The sequence below is a fragment of the Pteropus medius genome, unplaced genomic scaffold, assembly GCF_902729225.1.
Source record: "Pteropus medius unplaced genomic scaffold, Ma_sr-lr_union100, whole genome shotgun sequence".
Taxonomy (NCBI): Eukaryota; Metazoa; Chordata; class Mammalia; order Chiroptera; family Pteropodidae; genus Pteropus; species Pteropus medius.
The window spans coordinates 800,670-812,008 of NW_024355990.1; the positions used below are offsets into that span (position 1 = coordinate 800,670).

General features: G+C 61.7%; 3 protein-coding genes across 4 annotated transcripts in view; 1 reads left to right on the top strand and 2 right to left on the bottom strand.

Moving 5' to 3' along the window:
* The window catches only part of NPB (neuropeptide B), a 1,381-nt gene extending 1,027 nt beyond the window's left edge, over positions 1-354 (bottom strand). The window contains exon 1 of the mRNA XM_039859853.1: positions 17-354. Coding sequence (XP_039715787.1) covers positions 17-300 — 284 coding nt within the window. The 5' untranslated portion in view covers positions 301-354. The remainder of the gene's footprint in view (positions 1-16) is intronic.
* Positions 355-2,626: 2,272 nt separating this feature from the next.
* Positions 2,627-7,049, bottom strand: ANAPC11 (anaphase promoting complex subunit 11). 2 transcript variants are annotated; one of them, XM_039859601.1, is made up of 3 exons: positions 6,912-7,049; positions 6,367-6,486; positions 2,627-3,036 (listed from the first exon to the last, which is right to left on the bottom strand). In XM_039859601.1, the coding sequence occupies exons 2-3, from the start codon at positions 6,473-6,475 to the stop codon at positions 2,891-2,893; spliced, it is 255 nt and encodes an 84-aa protein (XP_039715535.1). In that variant the 5' UTR covers positions 6,476-6,486; positions 6,912-7,049; the 3' UTR covers positions 2,627-2,890. The 2 variants fall into 2 exon arrangements, with proteins under 2 accessions (XP_039715535.1, XP_039715534.1); XM_039859600.1 differs by lacking the exon at positions 6,912-7,049 and having other exon boundaries at positions 6,367-6,873.
* Positions 7,050-7,170: 121 nt separating this feature from the next.
* On the top strand, positions 7,171-10,835 carry LOC120600209 (THO complex subunit 4). Its single transcript, XM_039859596.1, has 6 exons — positions 7,171-7,428; positions 7,855-7,986; positions 9,399-9,546; positions 10,122-10,185; positions 10,280-10,451; positions 10,538-10,835. The coding sequence occupies exons 1-6, from the start codon at positions 7,192-7,194 to the stop codon at positions 10,550-10,552; spliced, it is 768 nt and encodes a 255-aa protein (XP_039715530.1). The 5' UTR covers positions 7,171-7,191; the 3' UTR covers positions 10,553-10,835.
* The last annotated feature ends 504 nt before the right edge of the window (positions 10,836-11,339 follow it).

Sequence of the window (11,339 nt, forward strand, 5' to 3'; positions counted from 1 at the left end):
TGCCCCCACCGCCCACCACCGCCCACCCCCTCCGGCGCTCGCGTCCCCGCCGTCCGCACTCACCGGGCTCCTCAGGCGAGGGCGCAGCTCAGGGAAGGCGCCGGCCCGGCCCGAGGGTCCCACGGGGGGCTCAGAGCGGCGCGCGTACTGGGACCTGCGGAAGCCGGACAGCAGCCCCGCGGCGCGGCCCACCGAGTGGAAGCCGGACCCCGCCGCCTGCCTGTACCACGCGAGGCCGGCCGGCGCCAGGAGAAGGCACAGCGCCAGGGTGGCAGCCACCAGCGTCGGGGGCCGCGCCATGAGGACGAAGCGGCTCGGGCGTCGGGGTTCAGAACTGTCGCAGCCCGCAGCCTGGGCGCCTTATATCTGCGGCGAGGATGGGGCGGGGCAGGGGGGCGTGAGGGGCGCGGGGGCGGCGCAGAGGACCCGTGGGGCCTCCTCTGGCGGGTGCGGGCCAGGGCTGGAGGCGCAGGTGGGTCCAGCGCTTGGCAGGGGCCCGACAGGCTCCTCCTCCCCACACCCACCTGCTGTCCTGTGTCCAGCCCTGCGGCGGCGGCGGCGGCGGCAACTGCCGCCGGCTGCCGCCGCCCGGAGAGGAACCCAGGCAGCTTCCATCGCCATGGTCTGCTGCTTGCTGGTCTCAGAGCAGGGGCCAGTCGGGCTGCACTGAATTCCCAACCTATCCCAGGGCCCCCCCAGCCCTAGGAGTCACCCCCCCCAGAGGTCCCCAGTGCTCCCTACGCAGCCACTGACCACATTGAGCCAGGGAGGGGGGCACAGTTTTCCCCCACCCTGAAGAGGCCTGGCCCCCAGGGCAGGGCTTGGGGCAGGCTCCACCAAGGGGTCTGCTCCCACCCCTCCTGTGGGACAATGGGCCTCCAGGAAAAGCCCCCTCTGAACAGACCAGAGGCCCCTGAGGTGGTGGCCTCAGGGACTGGATGCCTTCTCTCCATTCGCCCCACACGTCCGGGGCTGGTCTAAGGAAAGGAGACATGTCACTGCCTAACAGCAGCTCATTTATTGAACACCTACTATGTGCCAGTGTCCAGAGGCATTGGACCCAGTCTGTGACTGAAGCCACCACAATGGAGGGGGAAAATGGAGCTGATGAAAGGGTGGGCAGGATGGCTCACTGGGGGACGAGGAGTCTGCAAAGGTGTGTGGTGTGAGCCTGCGCCTCTGGCAGAAGGGGCTGGGGAGGGAGGGCGGGCTGAGAGCATGGGGTCCTGAGCTTCCTGGGAGGAGGTGTGTCTGGGGCCTGGCGGGCAGTCGGCGTCCAACTTAGAGCACCAAGCAGGCCCTGAGAACCAGGCTGGAACCCAGGACATGGCAATGGGTCCCAGTGGCAGGAGGTGGGGGTGACCCTCAGCACTGTGTGACCTGGGGCAAACCCATCTGGGCTAAAAGCACCTGTCCCAATGGATGATGGTGAAAAGCCTGGGAGGCTGGGTCTTTTGGGGTCACTTCTGTCACAGGAGAGAACCCTCGACAAACGCAGAAGTCCAGGGGGCAGGCCACAGGCCACTTCCCCCTCCTGACCCCACTGGGGCTCCGCAGATCCGAACACACTGCACAGAGTGGCTGCCCAGGACCCAAGGCCAGATGTAACTTTGTCTGCAGGGCCTGAGGGAGAACCAGGTGGAGCCACCTGCCTTCCCCTGCCAGGCGACGTCAGACATTAGGCCCAGGCACCCGTTCCCCTGCTGATGCTCCCCAGACATCCTGTCCATGTGTCCTCCTTTGGGTATGTCCTCCCAGAACAGCAGCCAGCGAGGGGCCCTGCAGCTGGCTTTCTGGGCAGGGGCATTGGATCTCAGGGCTCAGTGACGGTCCCTGGGCCTGTTCCTCTGGGCACGTCTGGGTGGTGGGAGGGTGCCACACGGGTGACCAGGAGGCCTGCCCCTCCAAGTGAACTGTCCTGTCTTCTCTCCTGGGGGCTGAGGACAGGCAGACTCAGGAATTGCCGTCCACTGGATAGAAGGGGTTACTACAGGGCCCAGGGCAGTGACCCCAGAATGGGGGTCCTGGAGAAAGGACAGCAGCTCACAGGGACACGCGGCCTAAAGCCGTCTCTACCCAGAAGCTGCCTGAGTCTTGGGGCCGGGACAGTGGCCCCCTGGGGGCCTGCCAGCCCACGGGAGCTGTGGTGCAGAGGAGCCCAAAGGAGCCTCCCAAGAGCTGTCCGTCCCGAGGTGGCGGAGGCCCTCAGACACTCAGGGACACACGGCCTGATGTTGGGGACATCGGTCCCAACGCTGGGTGTTGGCCTCAGTGAAGAGCCAACCTTTAGCTTGGGCAAGGAAGGCGCAGAGTGCCGTGGCACCCTCACAGCCCACCTCCTCGGCCTGACCAGCACCTGCTCTGGGACAGCCTTCAGGCAGGAGGGACTGTCCCAGCAGTGCCCAGCTAGGGTCCCACGGACCAGACTGGGCGTGGTCCCCAGGGCCCCAGGCTGGCCTCCGTCAGGTGAGAAGCTGGCCCATGGGCCCTGGGCCTCAGCGCCAAGGTTCCTTTGCTGCCTGTTGGCAAGAACAGACCTCAGGGCCTCTGAGGCACCGGCCCTTCCAGCCTGAGCCAGCCGCTCCTGCCCCGGGCTCTCCCAGCTCATCCCACGCCTCTCATCGGGGACTGTGACTCAGGGCCTCAGCAGCCCCGCAGCGATGTTTATTCATGAGTTTTCATATCAACACACACGTAGCCCGTTGGCCGCATCAAGCACCAGGAAAACAGGCAGCCAGAGGCCTCCAGCAAGGCTCAGGCGCTTTAATGAGTTTTCCTTATGCAATAAAAGTGTCAACATCGTGATGAAGAAGACAGCACAGGTCCAGCCTCGTTTCGCCCTGTCACGGCCTGGGGTGCGTCCGTCTGCGCGAGGGCGGCGAGCGGCCGGCTACTCCTTGAACTTCCACTCCTGGCGGCACATGGGGCAGTGCTGCTGCACCTGCTGCGCGTTCAGCCACTTGAGGATGCAGTGCATGTGGAAGCAGTGTGAGCACTGGCCCCACACCAGGGGGCAGTCGTCGCCCGGCACCTTGCCTGCACAGGGGACGGAGAGGGTGCGCGGGTCAGAGAGGGCATGTGACAAGCCAGGTAGCAAGGAGGCGCACGGGTGGGCAGGGCCTCAGGGAAGACGTTTCAGGAGTGTGTTGCGGCCAATTCTGCCACAAGGCCGCCCTGAGCGAAGACCTGCGGCGACCCCTCAGGTGAGGGCAGCTCGGCCGCTGGACCTGAGATGCCAAGGCTGCGACGTCACCATGTCCAGGCGCCCGCTCAGAAGGCGCACATCTGAGTAGGCACCGTCCCTCCCTCTTGATCAAGAACAAAGACTGGGTCTGGGGCCTGGAAGTTTCCTCCCCTAGGTGGCAGGGACCCAGTACAGTACACAGGAGGGAACTGGGCACACTGGAGTTTATGCTCAGCCTGTTGCAGGCTGGGAACGAGCGAGAAGCTACCGTCCCCGGCTTTTTCGGTTCTCGCCTGAAAGGGTCTCACCTCCAAGGCAACGCTCATGCTGCCAGCACACCGCACCACACCGGAAATGCGACCTCCACACACAGGCTTGGTGCAGAGAGCACACCCCACACTAAGACTGAGAAACCGTGCCAGCCAGCTGTGCCAGCAGGGTCCCCAGGGACCTCGAGGAGGAGCTGAAGCTCGATGCTCCTCCCTCTCTGCGGGAGCCTCGCCCCCACGCCACTGACTTGGGGGCCTCCACACCCACGGAGTGCTGGCTGGATCCAGAGTCGCTGCTGCACAAACACGAGGAACCACACAGGCGAGCCGGGGCCTGCTGCACAGGGGACATCTCATCGAGGCAGCGGCTCTGTTTAAAACGCATCCCCTCAGTGCTCACAACCACAGGCCAGTACTGGTCACCTGTGGTCCTGGTCCTAACTCTTGACACTAGACATGGAGACACATGAGCCTGCGCCATGTTAAAGAAACACTACCACAGCCAAGCTCCAAACCCCACTTAGTGTCTGCCCCGCACAGATTGAGGGCCTGAGAACCTGGCCTGTGCCCTCGCCCAGCCTCAGCACCCTGCAGCCTGCATGTCACCCCACCTTACAGTCGGGCCGCCACGGTGGGTGCTGGGTCAGGGACAAACGTGGGCTTCAGCGTCTGCTGAGAACATGCAGCTTCCTCCCCATCCCTGACCGCATGGTATCCATCCCGCCGAGTGGGGGGAGGGCTAGCCTCGGCCCTGCCTTCTTCACTTGTTTGGGGCAGTGTTTCTCAATCTTTTAAAAAATCCTTTCTATAACAAAACTGTTACTCCCTTCCTGAAGCTTTTATGACAAAACAACCAGAAAACTACATACTTGTCAAACACAAAATGATGTTGTTCACTACTCCTGAGGCCATGGGGGAGGGGTGAGCAGGCCCCATGCCAGGAGCCCGGGTGGTGACACTCAGCATCTGGGTTAGAGCCCACCGCACCCCTAGTGCCTTCCCAACCTCAGAAAAGCCTGCTCGGGATCGCCCTACAAAAACTAGAGTCCCTTACAAACGAGATGGAAAACCATGAGCAGGAGCCAGCCAGCACACTGGTGGGGGTGCCACACTCGCCACCGACCAGGGCACCAGGCCACCAGTGCAGAGCTTGCCTGGAGGAAGGGGCCTGTCCAGGGCATGTGATGAGCACAAGGACAGCGACTCACGCAAGGCCTGCTGGTATCTGGATAAAAGTCCTCAGTTGAAACACCTCTCAACAGACTGACACCCCGGCCCTCCAGGGCGGGGTGGCTTTGTGACAGCCACAGCTGCCCTTGGTTTTCCGCAGGAGTCCATTTCACAAGAGGAACTTGGTGCCACCTAGTCTGCACACAAGGCACCTTAGGCTTGTCTGACACCCTGTACGTTACAAGCCAGCTGCTCACTCTCACTTAACACCCAGCAGATCCGAAGATCAGACTCCGGACCCTTACTTTCCGCAGCTGGCAGGCCCGCTTCAATGACACCTAGGCAGCTGGCACATGCGGAAATGGCCAGCCACAAGCCCAGCTGGACTGGCACTTGCAAGGCCCTTTACACAGGTCGCTCGCCCGCCCCGCCTGAAGGCTCGGCCACAAAAGTGCCTTCGCGGTAACAATCATGTTGCTTAGAAAGTTGTAAGAATTTGCTCCTTCTGGATCCCGCTTAGGAAAGACGATTTAAAATAGATGAAACAAAACTGGGCTTTGTGGGTGCTGTTCTGATCAAGTACAGCCGATCAAGGGCTGCCTGAGTAAGTCCCACCCATTTGATTGAATCAAATTGGATTGGATTAATTCCTCCGTGAGATTTCCTTTCAGCCAAGGCAGATAGAAAGATTAAGCCCAAAATAAAATAGCATTTGCTCTGAAATTCAATGATTTGCATTTCACTGCAAGAAGCAAAGCCCCGTTATGATTCTGAGCACTCACCTGGCCCCACAAAATAGGCCTAGTCATTCACAGGGCAGTGAGGAGCTCTCCACAGTAGTCCCCAAGCCCCACCTTCCTCCTGGGGCCGCCCCTGCCCGCTAGGCAAAGCCCTGACCCTTGCTTCTGCTTTATGTTCACTTGGGTCTGACTAAAATCTCAGTTCACTGGTGCAGAAATCTGCTTTTGACCTAAATGCATAATCACACGTTTCTCCTACCAGTGACAAAGGAAAAAGGCAAGAGACATCACAAAGGAGAAATTTGAAAAAAAACATGGTAGGCATTCTGCAGGACGACAACACATTGAGCTTCCTAAAGGAGTCAGATGTCTTGAAAAAGACGGATCTAGACCAAACAGCTAAGGAGCAAAGACACCAAATGTGACGCCCTGGCTCAGACCACCCAAGAACAAGACATTTGGGGACAACCGCAAAAATGAGAACAAAGACTAGGAATGGGGGGTGACACTAAGAAATCGTCTTCACGTTGTCTGATGTGACAACAGCGGACTTACATTTAGAGATGCCAGAGAAGGGGGCGGAGCGCAGTGTCATGTCATCCATTACCTTAAAACACTTCCTCAAAAGCCCCAAGCAAACACGGAATGTTACTCACTGTTACTCTGTGCCACAATGGCGGGGGCGGGGAGGTGGAGGTGAGTATCCTTATAATATTCAATTTTTTGTTTGAAATTTTTCAAATAAAAAGTTTTAACCCATCTCTTTGTTCCACGTGTTCCCCAGCCCTGTGTGATCACCATAAAAGGCTGCACTATTTTTCCTTACAAAACTTTTGATGGGGTAATTATACAAATACGGGCTCCAGCGGCTTGCCTTTTCTCTGCCAACTTATCTTGAGGAACGGGAAACCAAAACCCAGGGACTTTGTGCGGCTATTTCTGGGGGAGACGCCAGGGCAGGGCGAGTAGCGGAGCTCCAGAGTGAGCACAGGGGGACACTCACAGTCCGGGCAGCAGCCATTGAAAGCCATCCGGCAGATGCCGCAGTTCTCGTCGTTGGCCACCCAGAGCCAAGTGGCCACGCCGTTCCAGCACTTGATCTTCACCTTCATGGCGGTGGAGCCTGCGGGCGAGGAAAGAGATCGCCTGCTGCCCTTAGTTTGCAGAGCTTCAGCATTTAGGCACCACACAAGGGATGCTACCCGAGGCAGGGGGCCCTCTGAGGAACCCCCTTAGCCGCCGAGAGGGGCGAGGGCGGCTGGGGCAGGGGCCCCGGTCGCCCCAGAGGCTCGCTTCGCACTCAGGGCACCTGCCAAAATCGCCAAAGGAGCGCTGGCTTTCGTTGATAACTGCAAGAACGTGCCATACAGCACTTCTTGGAGGACGTGACTAATGCGGGGGTGACAGACACACAGAGACTCAAACCCCGCTTGCCACTATTTCGCCCAGGAATCCGCCACCCAGCCGGGGTCGCCCGAGAGGAGGGGCGGGAAGGGCGTGGAGCCCCGCCCCGCCCAACGGCCCCGCCCCGCCCCTGATCCCTCGCACCCAAGCCGATTTATTCGCGCGCAGCCCCGCCCGCCTTCAGTTGGCAGCGCCGGCGCCCGCGCGGGAAGGTACAAAAACGACCGAGGCCGCGGCGGGGGACTCAGCTGCGGCGCCCGCCGAGTCCCGCGCCCCAGCGCGCACGCGCCGCCCCGCCCTCCCGCCTGCAGCCAATCGGCAGCCGCTCCGAGGACGCGGCACCGGAAGGCCTCGTGCGGCGCCGGAAGTGACGCCTCAGCGTGCTGACGCGCGGGCTCGAGCCGAGGCCGATTCCGCGCCCGCCATGGCCGACAAAATGGACATGTCTCTGGACGACATCATTAAGCTGAACCGGAGCCAGCGAGGAGGCCGCGGCGGGGGTCGGGGCCGTGGCCGGGCCGGCTCCCAGGGCGGTCGCGGCGGCGGTCCGCAGGCCGCCGCGCGAGTGAGCCGGGGCGGCGGGCCCATGCGGAACCGGCCGGCCCTCGCCCGCGGCGCGGCGGGCGGCGGCGGCAGGAACCGGCCGGCACCCTACAGCAGGGTGAGTGCAAAGGCCAGCGGCCGGCCGCGGCGGGGGCGTGGGCCGGCGGGGCGGCGCGCGGCGGAGAAGGCGGTGGTGGCCCAGGCCAGTGGGCGCGGGAACCGGGCCGGGCGGAGAGGTCGCGCGCCGGCCCGGCCCGGGACACGGAGACTCTCCTGGCCTTTGTCTTGGCTGGGCGCCGAGCCTCGTGGCGGCGGGGGCCGAGGGGACGTTGGCCGCGGCCGCACCCGCCCCGGCGGCGGGAAGTTAGCTGGAGGGAACGGACAAGTTGCGGGACGTGGGCCCCGGCGCGGCGCGGGGCGGGAAGCGGACGGCTTCAGGCCCCTCTCCGCACTTCCCTCCGGCCCGCGATGCTGAGGCTCTTGCCGTGGCCGTGACGGCGAGGAGACTGACGGGCGCGTTTCTGTTGTGTTTTTCCCCCTTCAGCCGAAACAACTTCCTGACAAGTGGCAACATGACCTTTTCGACAGCGGCTTTGGGGGTGGCGCCGGCGTGGAGACCGGTGGGAAACTGCTGGTGTCCAACCTGGATTTTGGAGTGTCCGACGCAGATATTCAGGTAAGGGACAGGAACCTCTCGGTGAGCAGTTCGCCCCGCGGAACCGATCGTGTTGCTCGGGATGTGGGCCTGAGTCCCCTGTCACTTTAGGGCAGTGAGTCGTCCCAGGCATCCAAGGACTAGCCACTGTCCCCTGTAAGGGGCTGCTGGAGTGCAGAGCAGAGGGCAAGCTAGGGTCGAACCTGTCACAAGTAGGTCGGTTCGTGCTGGAAAGCAGCCCCAGCTTAGTCTGCGGAGCCTGCCTTTCCCTACTGGAACTGCTCGTGGGTGACAGTTCTCTGCCAGCGCGTCCAGCTTCTAACGGGGAGAGTCTGGCCAGGTGTGAGTGGTTCCTGCGTTACCGATAGAGCTAGGCTGCTCGTCCGCTTTATCACAGTCCCGTTTTCACAACTTGCGGGGAGAAGGCCCTTCCGCGTAGAGCTGGCGGCGCGGCCTTCCGGCTCCGTCTGCCTCGAGCCCTGTGTCTCTTCGGTGTCCTTTCACTTATGGCCATCCCTTGGGTTTTGTCAGCAGCCTGATTCTCAAACCCATCTTTGGTTGAAGCTTCTCTTTCATTTTTCATTTTTATTTTTGTTTTTTTGGTTGAACCCCAAACGCAGTCAAACCTGTTTTCCGGTTAAGTGACGACATTTTGGGGGTCCGTTCTGGAGATGGCCGGGTCAGGGTGCTGGGCCGTCCTGGGTTCAGTTTCCCCAGAGCCCAGCTGTGGGAGGACGGAGCGAGGCCGGTGAGCACTCACAGTGTCTCAACACTTTTTTTAAGGTGGTTTCTGGCATCCACTGGAAACCGCTTTTGGCGAACTCCACTTCCCGCTGTGTGCCTGCGGCCGGAGTAGCCCCACACTCTGGGTTCCCTCTCCAACTCCCAGCCTGCCTGAGGTCAGGGCAGTTCCCATGGCAGCGCTTGACTTCAGACTTTGCGGCAGGCTTGAGTAGGAGGAGAGGGAAAGGTGAGCCAGAACCCGCCCTGGGGGAGGGGCTGGGTCAGGGCTTCCGGATCAGTGGGCCCTCTGAGCTGGTCCACCTGTCGGATGGCGTCCCTCGTTCTGTGATCTTGGCCTTGGCTGTTTGTTGGCACAGTCCTGGGTGTGTTCTGAACTTTCCTCTGTCGAAGAAGGTAGCGACCTCAGCTCTTGCCCTTCACTGGTGGGCTTCGGGATTCTTTACCTGCATCGTGGTCCGGATGTCAGGTCCCCGGGTTGGCAGGAGCCCTCAGGCTCAGCTGCTCCTGGGAGTCGCTGTCCCACCTGCCCCATCCTCTCCCCTATTTCCTGCTCCCCCGGCCCTGCCCCCCCACACATATGTCTGCCTCCCAGGGAAATGCCTTCAAAGTAGCACACGCTGCCGGGGGACTGTCCCTGGGCCACCAGACGGGAGAGGGCTTTACTGACAGTTGCTCTTTCCAACACGCAGGAGCTCTTTGCTGAGTTTGGGACGCTGAAGAAGGCAGCCGTGCACTACGACCGCTCCGGCCGCAGCCTGGGGACCGCTGACGTGCACTTCGAGCGGAAGGCAGACGCCCTGAAAGCCATGAAACAGTACAACGGTGTCCCTTTGGATGGTGCGTTCGGGTCGGACCCAGGAAGACCGAGGGCCATAGCTAGTTTGAGGAGTTGGGGCTGGCACCTGTCCACGCAGGAATATGGCTTCCTCTCTGGCCGAGGACGCTTTGCATTCGCCCCTTTGTCTCTCTCTTCCATTCTGCCACCTCTCATGCTGCCCCACACACCTGGACCAACCTCTTGTGAACCCCCATCCAGCAAGCTCCACCCTCCCCTCCTTCAGCTCCTTCCGGAAGACTCACTTCTGTGAAGCCTTCTCAGAACCGCCACAGCAGGCCTCTGAGTGCGGGGCTGTGGTCGTAAAGACGGAGGTACCGGTTCTCCTGTCAGGTCACCCACACCTTTGCGCCCATGAGCACCGGGACGCCTGACCAGACACCCACCTAAGCTGACCGAAGGAGCGAGGAGGTGTCGGTGGGTTGTCGTTAGCGCCACCTCATTCTCCAGGCCGCGTCCCGTTGGGAGCGTAGGAGACGCGCAGCGCCCGCTCCAGGCTTGCTGCGCCCGGCCCTGGCGCCCCGGGCAGGCGCCGGAGCCCTAACTGCGACGGGCCTTCTTGTGTTCTTTGCCGCAGGCCGCCCCATGAACATTCAGCTTGTCACATCACAGATTGACACACAGCGGAGACCGGCGCAGAGGTGAGCCCTGGGGCCTCTGGGCAGGGTTGGCCTCGGTGCGGTCTCGTCCTCGGCCCTTCCCGTGTGTGTGAACGAGTCTTCTGTTCCTCGCCAGTGTCAGCAGAGGCGGGATGACTAGAAACCGCGGTTCTGGAGGGTTCGGCGGCGGCACTCGGAGAGGCGCCCGTGGAGGCAGCCGGGGCAGAGGCAGAGGCACCGGCAGGAGTTCAAAGCAGCAGCTTTCTGCAGAGGAGCTGGACGCCCAGCTGGACGCTTACAACGCCAGAGTAAGTCCCAGACGGGCCCGGGGAGCTGGCCGGCCGGCGACGGGAGCGTGGCCTCCTTTCGAGTGAGACCCTCTCTTATGTTTCAGATGGACACCAGCTAAGCAGACCCGGCGAGCAGCGGGATCCCCACGTGTCGTCCGTGCTCCCTGGCGGGATGGGGCGGCGGGCTGCGGTTGGCAATGATGGATTTGTTTCCCTTACGTTTTAAGATAGGATTTAAAACTCATGTAAAGGTTTTTTTTCTTTTTTTTTTTCTTTTTTTTTTTAATTCTGAAACAGACCTGTTTTGTACTGAGTTATTTTTGGGATAAATTTTACTGGTTGCTGTTGTGGAAAAGGTGGCGTTTCCACCTTTCCCATAATAAAATAGAAACGTGTGTAGAACTGGAACAGTTCGATTCGTCCCGCTGGTGGAGTTCTTGCCTGGGTCAGAGCTCTGGTGTCGACCTGGGTGGGAGCAGGGACCCGGGACCTGATGAGGGGTGGTGGCTGTCTCCGCTCTGCCGGGTGGGTGGGAGGACAGTGCAGTCCCCCTGCCTGCCCCGTGGGGGAGCGGGGCATCGGTGTTGCCGCCGGCTTCCAGGTGGCCGGGTCGGACCGTTCCTTCCCTCTGGTGCCGAGAAACTCAGCTGAAAGCAGCTCCCTGATTCCACAGCGCGATCCCTTCACGCTTCCGGGCTCCTGCTGGCGAGTGGAGCTGGCGTGGGGGCGTCCTCCCTTCGCTGCCCATCCGCTGAGGTGGCTGATAGGAGCCGTGCCAGAGCCTCAAGTGATCTGCAGGGAGCTGGAGAGGCGGGTGGACCATGCGCCCGGCTGGACCGCCCCCCAGGACGACAGGCCAGGGCAGTTGAGGCGGCGAGACCCGGGGAGAGGCCGGGTGAGGGCACC

Coding starts and splice junctions, on each gene's coding strand:
- LOC120600209 (XM_039859596.1), top strand. CDS start 7,192: ATGGCCGACAAAATGGACATGTCTCTGGACGACATCATTAAGCTGAAC. Junction 7,987..9,398: donor TGTCCGACGCAGATATTCAG/GTAAGGGACAGG, acceptor TCCAACACGCAG/GAGCTCTTTGCTGAGTTTGG. Junction 10,186..10,279: donor CAGCGGAGACCGGCGCAGAG/GTGAGCCCTGGG, acceptor GTTCCTCGCCAG/TGTCAGCAGAGGCGGGATGA.
- ANAPC11 (XM_039859601.1), bottom strand. CDS start 6,475: ATGAAGGTGAAGATCAAGTGCTGGAACGGCGTGGCCACTTGGCTCTGG. Junction 3,037..6,366: donor CAATGGCTGCTGCCCGGACT/GTGAGTGTCCCC, acceptor TCCCCTGTGCAG/GCAAGGTGCCGGGCGACGAC.